This window comes from Eumetopias jubatus, unplaced genomic scaffold, assembly GCF_037043125.1.
Source record: "Eumetopias jubatus isolate StellerSeaLion01/CBP00866 unplaced genomic scaffold, mEumJub1_p1.0 scaffold_3, whole genome shotgun sequence".
NCBI lineage: Eukaryota > Metazoa > Chordata > Mammalia > Carnivora > Otariidae > Eumetopias > Eumetopias jubatus.
The window spans coordinates 78694869-78712189 of NW_028274809.1; the positions used below are offsets into that span (position 1 = coordinate 78694869).

The following is a 17321-nucleotide window of genomic DNA, read 5'->3' on the forward strand; positions in this document are numbered from 1 at the left end:
GTGAAATATGGTATCAGTGTCATCATATATTAATTGCTTGACTTTCATCACCTCTTTAAGCCTTAGTGTGCTCATCTGCACATGCAGGTAATTCCTATATTTCATATTGTTGACACAATACAAAAAGGTTATAAAACGTCCAGGAGTCCTCTGTAGATGAACAATTACGATTGTTGATAATAATATGTCCAACAGCTGACTGCTCATTGTTAGAACCCTCATCACTTTGCAGAGTACTGGATCTGAAGACTGTTACACATGACCCAGCTTTAGCATGTAGGTGGCCAAAAAAGGCTTCCCTACTACCTGTATCTTTTACCCTCTAACAGGATCTGAGTCAATATTAGATCAGTCCTCTTCTGGTTATGGTCCTACTGCTTATCATCATCTTATGAAAAAATAAGATAAAGAAGAAGTAAGGTTGGGGCGCCTGGGTGGCTCAGTCGTTAGGCGCCTGCCTTCGGCTCAGGTCATGATCCCAGGGTCCTGAGATCAAGCCCCACATCGGGCTCCCTGCTCGGCAGGAAGCCTGCTTCTCCCTCTCCCGCTCCCCCTGCTTGTGTTCCTTCTCTCGCTGTGTCTCTCTCTGTCAAATAAATAAAATCTTAAAAAAAAAAAAAGAAGTAAGGTTGAACTAGATAACCTCTAGAGTTCATGCTTTCTAAAATTCTAAGGTGGAGCAGAAGTAATTCTCAAGCTGCAACAGATGGAAGTTTTTGTACTTTCTAACTGGGCTGCTGAGAACAAAAGTCCTTGTCATGCACTACTTTATTTTTTTCACTTAGAAAAGCAACTTTATTCCCATTAGTATTCTTTTTTTTAAAGATTTTATTTATTTATTTGAGAGAGAGAGAGAAAGAGAGAATGAGAGAGCACCGAGGGAGAGGGAGAAGCAGGCTCCCCACTAAGCAGGGAGCCCAAAGTGGGCCTTGATCCCAGGACCCTGGGATCATGACCTGAGCTGAAGGCAGATGCTTAACTACTGAGCCACACGGGCGCCCTTCCCATCAGTATTCTTGGTATAAATGAATTTGACTTTTGTTAACCTGTTATTTTAGATCAGTGTATCTGTATCGATTATTATATATAACTCATAGCACTATATACTAGAATGTATGCCTGGAAATCATTTTGGTACATCTCCTCCCTGACCTGTATTTATGAGCAAGTGCAGCTGTGAGGTGGTTCTTTGTGTAGGATTAAGAAACACTGCAGTTCTTGAAATAAGCCAGATGTTTTTATTTTCAGAGGAAAAGATCACACTTAGTGAAGTATTTATTTACAACTTCACAACAGAACAGAAGATTGTAAGAAAACTTTCAAGGGACATGGGTCATAGAAACCAAGTGAACACCACAGCTTTCCCAACTTCATAGCCTGGAAGATGTTGCAAAAGACAAAAACCGACCTTGTACTGGCTGTAAATATTTGTAGATTGGGGTTATAATGACCAATAAATTACAGTGAGAGTTACTATCTTGAAGAGAGACTTCCACTTTGACCTTATTTGTTTTTTTTTTTTTTTAAGATTTTTATTTATTTGACAGAGAGGGACACAGCGAGAGAGGGAACATAAGCAGGGGGAGTGGGAGAGGGAGAAGCAGGCTTCCCGCGGAGCAGGGAGCCCATGCCAGGCTCAATCCCAGGACACGGGGATCATGACCTGATCTGAAGGCGGACGCTTAACGACTGAGCCACCCAGGCGCCCCCTTATTTGGTTTCTATCCATTTTTTCAACAGTATGTCCAGTAATATACAGATAAAAAGAGTGATTTTTTTAAAAAAAACATGTCCTGAAATTAGTGCTTATGCAAACTTCAGGAGTACTTTTTGGACAGACTCTCTCAAAACAAAGAAGCACTTTTAGTTTTTAATTTAAGTATAGTTGACTTACTATATCCTATTAGTTTTAGGTGTAGTCATAGTGATTTGATATTTTTATATCGGGAAATGACCCCCATGATAAGCCTAGTTACCATCTGTCACCATACAGAGTTATTACAATATTTACTGTATTCCCTATGCTGTACATTTTATCTCTGTTACTAATTTATAACTGGAAGTTTGTACCTGTTTAATCCTTCACCTATTTCGCCCAAACCCCTCCCGGCTTTGTTACCCAATGTTTAACTTCTACATCAAAAGAACCGTGTTTTAAAAATCGAAACTGAAAATACTTGTAACTCGTTAGTAATTATTCATTGGAAACACCATATTTGGTATTCCAAACAGTGGTTAGTTTTAAAGAAAATCCCCATTTGAGCAGAGCTTTCTTTTCCTTCCCTTCCTTTTCTCCCTCTTCTTTTTTTGTTTTAGGAACCCAGCTGTTGATCGGAGTGATGAGCCCTCTCGGGAACCAGGCCGCGCCGGCCTCGGGGACCCGGGCGGCCCGCCCAGCCCGCGGGGCTCCTGGCCAGTCGGGCGGGCGCTCGCTCGGCGCGCCGCCCAACCCGCTTTCCCGGAAGGGCGGGCGCGCTGGGCTCGCCGCGCTGCCTTTCACCGGCGAGGCGGGTGAGTGGGCGCCCTGCCGGGTTTCCCGGCTGCCATCCCTGCTCCAAGAGAAGCCCGGGTGGGGAGGGAGGCGTGTTCCGCGGGGCTGCCCACTGCAAGGCAGGACGCGCCGCGCGGGGAGCTAGCGGGTCGCTACGGGACGCGGCAGCCGGGGTGGGGGTGAGGCGGGCTGGGTCAATCGGGCCCCCCTACCCCATCCCTCCCGCGCTCCTTTCCCCACCCCTCAGCCGCCGCCCTTGACCTCGTCTTCTTAGAGTGGTTTGCTTAATTTCGGAAATTGAAATGTAAAATGGTTTGTGTTTCCCCACTGTTTCCGTAGTGTCTCCCAAGATAGTTCTTAGGGAAACTTGATTGCTTAAGGAGATTTACTCTCCTTGGCAGGTGCAAGGTTTGGCAGCTGTGCCTTACTTTTCGGAATATGCAGGGATTTTCTCAAAAGAGACATCTAAAGGAGAACACGATGTTTTTCTGTCTATAGAACATGTATACTTTTTTTTTTAAACTATATATGTGTATCACCATTGTATTAATCACCCCCTCCTTTCTTCCAGCCCTTCGTTTCCTTTATTTTGCTGCCAGGCATGCACATGGAAAGATTTCATTCCGTCAGACCTGGCACGAAGGGATATGAGTATAATAGGAAAATAGGTGACAGGTGGGTGGTGGTGATAACAATGACCACCGACTTAGTGGTTTAGAAACCACAAAGTTAGGGAAGCCTGGGTGGCTCAGTCGGTTGGACATCTGCCTTTGGCTGGGGTTGTGATCCTGGGGTCCTGGGAGCAAGTCCCATACTCAGCTCCTTGCTCAGCGGGGAGCCTGCTTCTCCCTCTGCCTATCATTCCCCCTGCTTGTGCTCTGTCTCTGATAAATAAATAAAATCTTAAAAACAACAACAACAACAAACCACAAATTATCTTAACAGTCTGTAGGTTAGAAGTCCAACCTGGATCCCACTGGCCTAAAATCAAGTTGTCTACAGGGTTGCCTTCCTTTCTGGAGGCTACTGGGGTGAATCTATTTTCTGTTGTTTTTTTTTTTCCCCCAGCTTCTGTATGTTGCCCACCTTCCTCTGCTTAGTGCTGCCCTTCCTCCATCTAAAAAGGCAGCAACACTGCATCTCTCTGATCTTTATTCTGTTGTCACACCTCACTCTGACTCTGCTCTTTTGCTTTCCTCTTTTACTTTTAAGGGCCCTCATGATAATATTGGCCCTATGGATAATTCAGGATGATTTTCATATTAAAGTCAGCTTTAATTCAATCTACAACCTTGATTGTAATCTGACATATTCATAGATTCTGGGGATTAAGAGTGGGTATGTTTGAGAGGGTCATTATTTTGCCTACCATATAATGGCATGAAAGGTAACCTATTACTGTACATCCCACTCATGCGAAGAAAGAAAGTATCCAGACCCTAAATATACCAAAAAAAAGTTCTGGGAATATTATGTAGTAGACCATTTATATGAGTTAAATATATTGAGAGTCTTCATTACAAGCTTTTAAGAATATTGATTTAAAAAAAATAAAAAATGTTGCCATTTCTGCTTTCTGGAAATGTAATAACAAAACTTCATATGCATGGGATGTCCTGAACAAAACAAGTACTAGTCAAGATACCACGCAATTCTGTAAATATTGTTTTCAGTGTGTGTGCTTATATTCTCTGAATGGATGCAAGGAGGAGTGGGCATGGTTCTTAGCCTCAACGTCATGACCATCTAGTCATGGAAAATGACACGGGTACACAAATAATTAAAGCTCTCCAAAAGAGCTAAAAGAGGGAGAAGTAATGTCCTGTAGGGGAATCAGAAAAGGCTTTAAAAACTTGGGGGAAACTTGGAGTAGACCTTGAAGAACCGTAGAATTTCATTAAGGTTGGGAGCAGAGGAAGGATGTGACGTATTAAGGGACCAGAAGGGAGAAGAGGGACCCTTTGAGTGTTTAGTGTGGTTAGGGTACTTAGTCTAGAAGTTGTCTAAATAAGACTAGAAAGTAAGTTTTGGTTAGATTGTGTAAGACCTTGGATGACTGTTGGGTGTCGTAAGGACTCTGCAGTTGGTGCAATAGGGAGCTACTGATGTATTTTGAAACCATCTCAAACTTACAGAAAAGTTGCAAGTACAATAAAAACAGTTTCTGTTTTTCCTGAATTATTTGAGAATAAGATTCTAACTTCAAGACCCATTACCCTGGAATTCTTGAATATATATTTCCTAGAAAAAAGGTATTCTCTACATAACTAAAATTCAGTAATCAAAATCAGGAAATTATATTGATACATTACTGCCATGTAATCCTTGGATCCAATTCAACATTTTGACAGTTATGCCAATGATATCCTATATAGCAAAAGGACCTAATTCAGAGTCATGCGTTGCGTTTAGTTGTGATGTCCCTTTAGTCTCCTGTCTGGAAGAGTTTCTCAGCCTTTCCTTGGCTTTCATGAACTTAACACTTTTGAAGAGAACAGGCCAGTTTGTCTAATGTTTCCTCATGCTGAGATTCAGATTATGTATTTTAGGAATATCATAGAAGTCGAGCTGTGTTCTAAGTGCACTCTATCAGATGGCAGATGATTTTGACTTATCTCATTATTTACTTTGATTATTTTATTATGGTGGTGTCTGCCTGGCTTCTTCAATGTAAAGCTACTTTTCCCGCTTTGAAATTAATAAGTATTTTATGGGGAAGTATTTTGAAACTAACTATGTGGTCCTTTTCTCACCAAAATTTCAATTTGTGTATGTATGTATGTATGTCAGTATGGACTCATAGTTTTTTATTTTCCTCAGTGGATTTAATCATTAGTGTCATTATTTTTTTATGCTTAATTTATTCTTAGACTTGGCTAGTGAGAACCTCCTCAGGCTGGATTCTGTGTTTTTTTTCTTTTCTTTTTTTTTTTTTTAACATGCCCTCATTCACTGAGCATTTTCTTGCTTTCTGGCACTATAAGGTGCTTATTTTGTATTTTTCTTGTCCCAGTCCTGGAATCAACCATTTCTCTGAAAAGCCTTGGCTCCTTGTAAGGGAAAGCAGTATTAGAAACCAAATTCTGGGTGTTAGGTGTGCTCACTGCTGCTAGGCCCTCTGAGCAGGCAGAGCTAGGGAATATATATACAGATAGATATACGTAGGTATATATGTGAGCACACACACATATATATATTTATATCTCTGTATCTTTCTCTCATTCTATTGGAAATCATGAGCTTATACCGATAGTTCCAGTTCCAACCCATAGCATTCATTCTAGTTTTCTGTCTTTCTATATTTATAATTAACTTACCTGGCAATGAAAAACCTGGCTTCTTTTATCCTCTGTATATTTACTTACTTGAAAATCCCCTTCATGTACCTTTGGCCGCTGGAAGCTCCAGGCTTATCTTGTATATTTCCTGGCCCATGGGTAGAATCAGCCATTGCTCCAGGGAATCCTGGTTCCTTTTATTGGAAGATAGATTAGAAACCAAGATCATATGCTATATGATCCCCTCTGTTTTTGGACACTGCTTGTGTTCACACTAATTTTTTGCCAGTCTTCTATTTTTTTTTTTTTAAGGAGGAATAAATATTTTTCCTGTTTCTTCTACAGGAATAGTGAGAATTTACCTACTTGAAATTTTAGAGGATTATATCACAAACTGGGTATTAATGTGCTTCTAAAGCAATAAAAGCAGTTATGATATTCCTTGTCTCATTTTTTTTTTTCAGAGTACAATGCTTTTTATTTACCAATAAACTAAAAGTCCATTTCTAGATGTTTCTTTCTTTCCCATGCTTCACTTGTTTTATTAACAAGCAAAACCCTGTAAGGGGCAGCTTCGTCTAGTCTTCAGACTCAGATCCATCTTCATCTTGAGTAATCTGGAAATAACGAAGTTCATAAGTCTCCTTGTCAGACGCAACCACACGAAGCCAATCACGAAGATTGTTCTTCTTAAGGTATTTCTTGGTAAGATATTTCAAATACCTTTTAGAGAACTGTTTCTCAGAAACAACTGTGATTTTATTCTTGAAGCGTTCAATGTGAACAACATTCCCCAGATTTCCAGTTTTTCCATTGACTTTAACCTTCTCCCGTAGAAACTGTTCAAAATTTCCCGAATCAAAAATTCCATCTTCTACTGGATGGGTAAGGTCCAAATTAAATTTCCAGGTTGACTTCTTAGGCTTCTTGTCTTTCTGCGGCGCCATTTTGAAAGGCGGTCGGGCGATCAAAGAGCCCTTGTCTCATTTTTGATCTGGGACCTCTCCATCTCAGTAAATTCATATGCAGGCAAATGTTCTTTACTTTTTTTGTGCCCTGGATTCCTCCCCAGTCTGATAAAGCTCATGGGCCTTTAAAAAAAAAAAAGTTTTTCAATGTATAAAATAAAATATGTGGAATTACAGGGGCGCGTGGGTGGCTCAGTCGTTAAGCGTCTGCCTTCAGCTCAGGTCATGATCTCAGGGTCCTGGGATCGAGCCCCGCGTCGGGCTCCCTGCTCCATGGGAGCCTGCTTCTCCCTCTCCCACTCCCCCTGCTTGTGTTTCCTTTCTCGCTGTGTCTCTCTCTGTGAAATAAATAACAATCTTTAAAAAAAAAATATGTAGAATTACAAAGGAAACCAATTATATTGAAATATGATTATCAGAATATTAAAAAAACAAATTTTTGATGTAGTAATATATATCAATATATTACAGTATAAGACCTAGTAGTGAGTTTAATAACTACCATAATTTTTTTAAAAATATTTTATTTATTTGACAGAGACACAGCGAGAGAGGGAACACAAGCAGGGGAAGTGAGAGAGGGAGAAGCAGGTTTCCTGCTGAGCAGAGAGCCTGATAACATGGGGCTCCATCCCAGGACCCTGGGATCATGACCTGAGCTAAAGGCAGATGCTTAACGACTGAGCCACCCAGGCGCCCCAGTAACTACCATAATTTTGAAGGAAGGTTTTAGACAAAAAGTATTTCAGGATATCTGCAATAGTTAAAACATTTTATGAAAATATTTGTGCCGTATTGGGAACTTTTGCAAACGCTATGTGGCTTGTTGCCTATATTCATATTTGAAGAGAATGCTAAGTTTCAATCAGAGATTATTATAAGTAAAGATGTAATTTTTTTCTTATTCAGGTGTATGGACTAGGGAGGATTTGTGAAAACTCCAGATAAGAACTGGGTACATGTAGGGACTCCTGGGTGGCTCAGTTGGTTAAGCATCTGACTTGATTTCGGCCTGGATCTTGATCTCAGGCTCGTGGGTTTGAGCCCCGCACTGGGCTCCATGCTGGGTGTGGAGCCTACTTAAAAAAATTTGAAAAGAACTACTGTACATGTAGAGGAGTTTGGGGGGGCCTTTTTACTGCATTTACATTTGGGAAATACAATAGGGAGAATTGGGTGTTTAAATTAAAACCTTTGAAAAGACCAAAATAGTAATCTTTTAAAATGGGGCACCATAGTATGATTAAGATGTGAACCTCAAAGGAATGTTAATACCTATCATTTTCTATTATTGTGTTGAAAAGCAAACGATCTTTAGAACCCTTTTATATATTTATAGGTGTGAAAGTTATTTGAAATATAGACTCTGTTCAAATATAAGCCACATGATAATAAAGACTTTGATGATAGGAAAAAAGATACAGCAAAGAAGAGATATTTCTTTTTCTGTAAAAGGGTAAAATTTTTTCTTTTTTCTTGAATTTGCGTATATGTACTAGTTTTAAAAATATTTACTTTTTGTAATAATTAGGTAATCATGGCAGCTGATGAAGATAACAAAAAGCAAGTTCTTAAGGAGCCTTGGTCAGATGAAGGATTTATGAAAGATGAACAAAGAGAGGTAAAAATTACTGGGTCCTATTAAAAATTAATTTATATCTATTAGTTTTACAGTGAGGCATGTTTTGTATGTTTTTGCCCAACATTACTTTGAATTTGGGAAGATTTTAAGGTTTTCAAAAATTTTTTCTCCATTATTCAAGCCTTACAAAAATAATCATATTTCTATTCTTTCTTTTACAAGGCTTCAACATTAGCTGTTTTTTCCTTCCCTCTGTCCTTCTTTGATTTACACCCAGAAATTAAGAGCTTAGTTAGCAATTATCTGATCAGACCCAAGAGGGGATGGAGGCTCAAGTAGCTTAAGCCACTTACCCAGGGCCATATGCCTGGCGTGTCAAGGCAGCTGTACTGTGGGACTCACAACAAAAACATTTTTTGATTGCCCCCAAGTAACATATTCCACAATTAGGTGCAATTTATTTGTTTATTTTTTAAAGATATATTTATTTATTTTAGAGAGAGAGAGCGCATGCAAGCATGAGCTGGGGGGGGCGGTGGTAGGGGCAGAGGGAGGGAGAGAAAGAGAGTCCCAAGCTGACTCCACACTGAGCGCAGAGTCCAACACAGAGCTCAATCTCATGACCTTGAGACCATGACCTGAGCTGAAACCAAGAGTCAGATGCTCCAGTGACTGTGTACCCAGGCTCCCCTACAGTGCAACGTAAAAGTCATATTGTTGTCACAAATAACCAGGAAAGGAGTTGATAAGATTGAGGTCTGGCTCTCAATCCTTGCTCTACTACAAAAATTTCTGTGATTCTGGTTTAGTGTGAAAGGTAGTTTCCCTGCTTGTATAAAGGAGATAATAAAATATATCAGAGGTAGGAGAATCAACAGGTGATGATGTCTTTCTTTGCCTTTATTAGGGTGATAGAAATTTAGCTTCTTCAGTTCGTTTAGAAAAATGAGGTCAGAGGCTGTTGAATTTTTTGGTGTTTGATTTTTTTTAGAGATTAATTGATGAAATTGCAAAGGAAAATATTCAGTTAAAGGAGGAGATCCAAAGGCTTGAAACTGAGTTACAAGAAGCCACCATAAACTCCCAGGTACCTCCTTAATTATTTTATGTATCACATTTTTAAATGACACCATTTTTCAGAAAAATCAATTTAGTTACACAAAATTCACTTTTAAAACATTGTGGTCATTGATGGCACCATTGTTTGTAATAGCCCCAACAACTCAACTGTCCCTCCATAGTAGAATGAATTATTAATTTGGGGTGTATTCACACAATGGAATACTACACAGCAATGGGAATGAACAGACTACAACTATATGCAGCCACATGGATGAATTTCATAGATACAGCGTTGAGCCAAAAAAGATAAAAGAGGGCACACCATATGCTTGCATTTAAATAAAGCACAAAAGTAGGGTGTTAGAAGTTAGCATCCTGGTTACCCTTGGAGGCAGGTAGAAACTGGAAGGGAGCTCAAGGAGGCATCTGGGGTGTTGGTCATGTTCTGTTTATTGATCAGGGTTCTGGTCACATGTGTGTGATCACTTTGTAAAGTTTCATCTGGCTGTACATCTCTGATAATACAGTTTTTAAATTTATGTATACTTATTTTTTTTTATTTTTTAAGATTTTATTTATTTATTTGACAGAGAGAGACAAAGTGAGAGAAGAAACACAAGCAAGAGGAGTGAGAGAGGGAAAAGCAGGCTTCCGCAGAGCAGGGAGCCTGATGCGGGGCTCAATCCCAGGACTCTGGGATCGTGATCTGAGCTGAAGGCAGATGCTTAATGACTGAGCCATCCAGGCGCCCCTATATTTTTATTTTTTATGTGTGTATGTTAATGCAAAAACAAAAAAAAATGATGGTCATTGTCAGTCATTTTTGGATCAAATTCTTGGTCTTCTCACTAAGTTCCTTTATTTCTCTTCTCATCCAAGTAATTTAAATGAATTTCACAGTTTAAAACAATTGGATATATATCTACACCATTTAAGTTCTCTCCTAAATTCTCCTGTATTTGAGTTAGATATAACTTTCACCCCTTTATTCTTCATAACAACTCATATTGTTAAAAAAAACTCTGTCTTTAAACAATTTAAGTGCTTAAAACATTGTCACTTTTTGTTTCCGAAATGGGGGGTAGGATATTGAATATCAGGAAGTGGAGTTCCCCACGTTGATGGGACTTAGCGAACACTCTGTTACAGTTCTGGTTACTTCTCAGACTGGAGAGGAATCACTTAGTCCTACAACTCAAAAGGCCTTGGGAACCCAGCCAGCTCAGCTGACCCAATTTACAGAGGACTGAAACTGTGGTCTAGAGAGCATAGGTGAGCTGCTCCTGGCCAAGTGTGCCCAAGACCAGAATCAGGCACTCTCATCCAAAAGCTCTCGACTTTTCAGCATTATGTTGGGTATTTCCACATTATTGGGAAACACTCTGCCTTTTCTCAGACACTGCCAATTGTTTTGAAATTGGACTTATGGTAATCAGAAATTCTACGGAGGTTATGTGTGAAGATAATAGAACAAATGTGAGATTAGGTCCGATAACTCATTGAATATTTCTAACCCCTTTGTGATAACACAAACATTTTCTTTCAGCATGTAAAATGATTATGGGAAATAGAAATGCAAACAACAGATTCATCTGTGTATTTATGTACAGTCGTATATGCTTGTTAATCCCAATGATTTTAAACAGATAAGTATAACCAGTAACTTTATCCTTCAGATTATGAATTTTGTTGATAGTGTCCCTTACATTTTTATAAACCTAAGTTTGATGATGGTTAAAAAGTTGATGGGCAGGTGTTGGGAAGGGGGAATTTAAATTTGATGATTGTTAAATGATATGATTCAGGAGTTTTTCTTTTTGGATAAAATTATCTGGGCTTGCTATCAGAATAAACATGGTATATACTCAACTCTAATTTATACTGCTTTGTAGTGAGAGTAAATGTACTGTCTAATGATTCCCTTGTAAGATAGCCTATTTTTGGTACAATTGTTTAAAAGGTACATATCTGTAGGAGTGATGTAGGCTTTAGAATCGAGCACCATACAATATTGGCTAGTTTAAACATTGATTAGAAAAAGTGAGAGATTATATATTTACAGTTTCATCTGGGAAATAATATTAAAGGATCAGCATCTGATTAGATTACTGAGTACTTACCTAGGAAGAAGTAATTACTAAAGATATTAAATAAGACCATACTCGGTATTCGGAGGGATTCTGAAATCAGTGGAGAATGAATTACTGGATGATCAAATCACATTATCACAAGAAGGGCTTAAGTTATTTCTTGTCTTGATTTTAATCAAACATTTCTGTTTAAATTAGATTAAAGAGGATATTCCTGAAACAAAGGTGAAATTCACATCTTTAGAGAATCCTGAGAATGACAGCCAGTTTTTAAATATCTCCTGTTCATTTCAAGTGAGCTCGCAAGTTCCTTATGAGCTACAGAAAGGACAAGCTCTTATCACTTTTGAAAAAGAAGAAGGTATGAATAATGTTCAAAAATTTGACCATGTTACTTTTGGAAAGCACTGAAACTTTCAAAGAGCTTTCTTAGATATTTGGCTATTGCTTTCCAATTTTTATGTCTATCATTTCATCTCATCTCATAGTGACACCCTGGATTATCCCCATTTTATGATGAGAAAACTGAGACAAAAATGTCTCAGCATCTTTCTTCTTTCTACTCCACCTGCTACCTCCAAATGATACTAGTAATAATCTCTTAAGCTAGTAGAGCTCTACACAGTTCTCAGACAGTTCTCTCAGACATCTCATTTTATACTCACATGACTCTGTGAAAGCAATATGATAGGAGAATTGTGGTTTACGTCTTATTACTAAGAAAACAGATTCTCGGGTGTTTAAGTTATTTACCTAAGGGTACGTGACCAGTGACTGGAAAGAGCCCATTCCCATTTGGGAATGGGACCTGATGTTTGCTAAGTCTGACATGGTGTAGGACCCTGTTCAGAGCTGGGGGCACATTAGGACAATCTGGTCTTCAGTGTCAGCTTAGCCCATTTCTAGGTGTGTGATTTGGGTTGGGTTCTTTCTAAATCTCAGATTTTTATGATAGGCTTTGTGGTAGTCCCTACCTCTTGGGTTTGGGTTGAGTATTAAGTGAGAAATGCTGACATAATACTTAGCATGGTGTCTGACACATAATAAACACTTAATAAATGTTAGCTGTCATTATTGCTACTCATTAGGAATTTTCCAGATAAGGAAATTGAAACTTGAAGAAGATAAAGAACTTGCTCAAGGTCCATACAGTTAAAAATTGCAAAACCGAGAGCCAAACCCATGAGCACCCATGTGCCTTGTACTGGACCAACAGTCCTTGGAGCAGACCACTCTTCCAGGTCTTCAGTCTTATATATGTCTAGTTATGGGGTGGGACCAGATGGTCTTAAGCCCTTCTGGTGCTCAGATTCTGAGAATCTAGGATTATAACTTCTATCTCCTTATACCTGGTCTGTCACTATAGCCTGAAAATAAATATTAAAAAGAAAGGCATTCTAGCAGGTCAGTATATGCACATACTGTTGGTTCACCATGGGTCCACCCTGGGTCTACCCTTGAGCTGAGGGTAGAGGAGGAGGCCAAGAGCCCTGTGTTGGCAGTTGGCAATGGTAATGGGGATATAGCCAAAAGACAGAAGCGAGGGTTTGGGAGGCAGGGATCCTGCACAGGAATTACCCGGGAATGCTGGGACCAGGGTTGTCTTCAGAAACAGCTGCATCGCTGCTTCCATTCTGGGCATGGCTCTGAGGGCTTGCTCTCCTGGGACAACTTTGGGCTTATACACAATTAAACAGGAGTTGGCTTTTGATAGAGTCACAAAAGTTGAAACGCAAGCGGTCCTCAGCTGCGTCAGATCACCAGATGTTGGAGGTTTGGGTGGGGGCTGTGGGAGGGAAAGGGCATCATCTAAGTATTACTTAATTGACATTTTCTGTTATTGTTGCCTGTTGTCATTAACAAAAAAAAAAGTTGAAATTCAAGTTATCGAGTCATATCATGGTACAATGAGTGTGAATTCCCACATGACAACGCCCTGCCTTTTAGACTGTTTCTCTCGGCCTTCAGCTGTGATGTGTGTGCTGTCTGGTTGTCATAAACATGTGAGATTTATACGACCAGAGTGGGCATCTCTTATCTTTATGACAAATTAGAGCAAGCGGCTCTGTATTAACAACTGAAGTGTTATAACCTCTCATGTCACACAATTAAAAATAAATGCACACCCACATGCATTTTAAACTGAAATATAATTGCTATCTGGAGTTTTAATGATTTTTGGCATAATGACATTACTGAGCCTCTCCCATTTGCACAAATAAATTAGATTTGGTAGTTTTGTGATTGGCATAGGCTATCATCTTTCTAATAAAGTGATCTCAAAAGCATTTTAGCAAAAGTAGAATTCCTCATTAAATACAGCAAAAAAAAAAAAAGACTCACACTTTGATATTCAAACCTATGTGGTCTTTACTATATCATTCTTAGGAAAGACAAAAATGAATATTTATTTCTTTGGTGTTTATAACATTAAAGAGAAGTGACAAATGATAAATAAGATTGTCAGAATGCCACTGACCCACACAACTTTTTCCTACTTACTCAACATGGAAGAAGTTTCTGGCTGTGCTTCAATTAATATACTAAGGGAATTCTCTCATCATTCTGTTAACAGGGGAATTCTAAAGGGTGTGTGGCTGTGCTGAAGTAATATATGAATTTCTGAAGGATCACCAGGCTTATCTCTTAAGAGATGAATCTAGAACTTGATGAGACTTTCTACATTATAGTTTTTTTCCAGTTTTACTGAGAAATAATTGACGAATGTCACTAAGTTTAAGGTGTATGGCATGATGGTTTGATTACGTATATTGTGCAACAGTGACCACAGCAGGTAGAGCCAACATCCATCTTCTCACATGGGTACAATAAACAGAACTCCCATAGATTCAAAAAAAAGGAAAAAAAAAAAGGAAAAGCTTTTTTTTTGCTGTAATGAGAATGCTTAGGATCCTACACCTCTTAACAACTTTCCTGTATATCACACAGGATGTTGTACATTACAATCCTGGTACTTACGTATCTTATAACTGGAAGTTTGTACCTTTTGGCTACTTGGTAATTTTTGCTGATGTATTTTGACATTTTTGACATTAATGTATTTATTTGCCACTTTGGTGGCAAGACCAATAACACTTGGAAGTCCTAGGAAATTTTTAAAAATTAGATCCTTTATTAAAGAAAATTTAAAATATTTAGGATAATTTGTTCTTAAACCCAAAGTGAAAACATTTATCAAAATATTGGCAATTAATACTCCCAAATTGTTTTTCAGTTGCCCAAAACATCATCAGGATGGGGACGCATTATGTGAAGATAAAGGATGTAGATGTGGAGGTTTTGGCCAAGCCCGTTCCATTAAATTCAGGAGTCAGATTCCAGGTAACATGCTGATTATAGCTTTTTAGAATTCTGTTAGGTGTCACTTTTCTCACCCCTATTGTTGAATATGAAATGATTTCCCAGGTTCATGAAGAATACTCTACAGTGAAGATCAATGTTACTGACATTCCTGACGGATTGCCGGAAGATCAGATGAGAGACAAGCTAGAACTGAGCTTTTCTAAGTCCATAAATGGAGGCGGGGAAGTGCAATGCGTGCAGTATGATAAGCAGTCACGGAGTGCCATGATCACATTTGTGGAAACTGGAGGTATTTGCCCATTTAGGGAGTTAAAAAATACTTCACCATTTAAATTATGTTCTGCCATTTCTTTTCTTTTTTTCTTTTTTTGTAGATTTTTATTTATTTATTTGACAGAGAGAGAGAGAGCAAGAGAGTGCACAAGCGGGGGGGGGGGGTGGGCAGGAGAGGGAGAAGCAGGCTTCCCATGAGCAGGGAGCCTGACGCGGGGCTCCTTCCCAGGACCCTGGGATCATAACCTGGGCCGAAGGCAGACACTCAACGTCTGAGCCACTCAGGCGCCCTTTTTCTTTTAAAGATTTATTTATTTATTTATTTATTTATTTATTTATTTATTAAAGCTTTTATTTATTTGACAGAGAGAAACACAGGGAGAGAGGGAACACAAGCAGGGGGAGTGGGAGAGGGAGAAGCAGGCTTCCCGCGGAGCAGGGAGCCTGATGCGGGGCTTGATCCCAGGACCCTGGGATCATGACCTGAGCTGAAGGCAGACACTTAACTGATTAAACCACCCAGGTGTCCCTATAGGTATAGTATTCTAATCATAATTTTCAGTTATACTTCTTTAGCAACTGGGAAACTCGCAGTCTTGTTAGGATGATGGGGGGCAGGTTACTTTTTGCAGACGGTTATTTTGCATTTTGTGTAGCTCAAGATAGATCTGAGGACATCACAGCTGTCTGCACTGATTGTAGTGGATAGTTCAAGACAGAAGGATCTATTAAACCTCATTATTGTTGGGTCTTGTATTTTTCAAAATTATGTACTGTGAAGTGGATTGTAGAATTTTTAAAAACACTCAGTTCACTGTTTACTGTGATGTTCTGTTTGAAGAAAGTTTTAACTTTGGTTGAAAATGTCTATGATATAAAAAAGAAAATAATTTTTAAAAAATTTACTTCTAGTTGCTGACAAGATTTTGAAAAAGAAAGACTATCCGCTTTATATAAATCAAAACTGCTATAGAGTTACTGTTTCTCCATACACAGAAACACACTTGAAAAATTTTCAGGTAAAGTCATCTCTTTTCCTTCATTTTGGGAACTTACAGCTCAACCCACCCCACAAAAAAATAAAGAAAAAGTTGTGAGTCTGTTCCTGTTGAATCTTATTAGTGAGCAATCTCAAAAAATAGTTTCTTCATATCTGCTTGGTGCAAAATAAGTTTGTCTTTTAAAAAAATACTTTAATGCAAAACTGTACCTTATTTAATTTCTTACATACTTTGTAAAACCTGAAACTACTCAGGTAATGGTATGATATTTTTATATGTGGAGACATAGCTACATTTCTCTTGTGTGTCTACTATCCTTGGGCATTAAAAACAATTCTTCCCGCTCATTTTCTCTGAACTCATTATCTTGACCCCAGACCTATTCCTTTTTTCTGTTCCTACCTAGGTGTTAAGTGGCACCCCCATCTACCTAGTTCACCATCCTGAAAGCTACAACTCATGCTGAATTCTTCATTTTGCTTCACCTCCCACATTCATCTGGTCACTCAGTCTTGTCACTGGCCCCTCTGGCTACCTGTCTCACTGGTCTTTCTGTCCATAGAGATGCCTGTCTTTCCGCTATTCATCATAATGCCACCAGAGTTATCTTTCTGAAATTCAGATCTGACTCGGATTTTCTCTTGTGTGAAACATCTTGCTGAGGCTCCTGGTGTCTTCTAAGATAAGGTCCAAGATATGAAGCAGAGCTTTATAAGTCTAAAGTTTTGTAATTCAAAGCTCTTAGAAAACTTTCTATTTATCTTTTTAATTTTCCTTTTTAGGTATTTTCGGGAATATCGGAGAGGACGGTGCTTCTGACTGGAATGGAAGATCTTCAGATGATGGATGAAGAACTTTTACAGGATTTAGTTAACATTCACTTTCAACGGAAGACGAACGGAGGTGGAGAGGTGGAAGTGGTCAAATGTTCTCTAGGTCAACCTTACATCACGTACTTTGAAGAAGAGAGGAATGGAATGGTCTGAATATTAGAGCTTCTGAGCCCAAATCACTGTCAGTTTGACAAAAATGAATATCCCTTTTCCTTTAAAGAATGAAGACTTCAGGGCGCCTGGGTGGCTCAGTTGGTTAAGCGACTGCCTTCGGCTCGGGTCATGATCCTGGAGTCCCGGGATCGAGTCCCGCATCGGGCTCCCTGCTCAGCGGGGAGTCTGCTTCTCCCTCTGACCCTCCCCCCTCGCATGTGCTCTCTCTCTCTCTCTCTCATTCTTTCTCTCAAATAAATAAATAA

At 39.1% G+C, this 17321-nt stretch overlaps 2 protein-coding genes across 2 annotated transcripts; one reads left to right on the plus strand and one right to left on the minus strand.

Annotated features, from left to right (window-relative positions):
- The first annotated feature begins 2414 nt into the window (after positions 1–2414).
- NMI (N-myc and STAT interactor) lies at positions 2415–17321 on the plus strand. The gene is made up of 9 exons (XM_028113051.2): positions 2415–2511; positions 6234–6474; positions 8269–8358; positions 9311–9406; positions 11670–11832; positions 14707–14813; positions 14898–15084; positions 15981–16087; positions 16852–17321. The coding sequence occupies exons 3-9, from the start codon at positions 8275–8277 to the stop codon at positions 17053–17055; spliced, it is 948 nt and encodes a 315-aa protein (XP_027968852.1). The 5' UTR covers positions 2415–2511; positions 6234–6474; positions 8269–8274; the 3' UTR covers positions 17056–17321.
- LOC114216464 (ribosomal protein eL22-like 1) lies at positions 6226–6738 on the minus strand. The gene has a single exon (XM_028113052.2). The coding sequence runs from the start codon at positions 6714–6716 to the stop codon at positions 6348–6350; it is 369 nt and encodes a 122-aa protein (XP_027968853.1). The 5' UTR covers positions 6717–6738; the 3' UTR covers positions 6226–6347.

Excerpts from the sequence above, each read along its gene's own strand:
- NMI (XM_028113051.2), top strand. The coding sequence starts at position 8,275 with ATGGCAGCTGATGAAGATAACAAAAAGCAAGTTCTTAAGGAGCCTTGG. Across the intron at positions 11,833-14,706 it reads CACTTTTGAAAAAGAAGAAG|TTGCCCAAAACATCATCAGG; the intron begins GTATGAATAATG and ends ATTGTTTTTCAG. Across the intron at positions 15,085-15,980 it reads CACATTTGTGGAAACTGGAG|TTGCTGACAAGATTTTGAAA; the intron begins GTATTTGCCCAT and ends ATTTACTTCTAG.
- LOC114216464 (XM_028113052.2), bottom strand. The coding sequence starts at position 6,716 with ATGGCGCCGCAGAAAGACAAGAAGCCTAAGAAGTCAACCTGGAAATTT.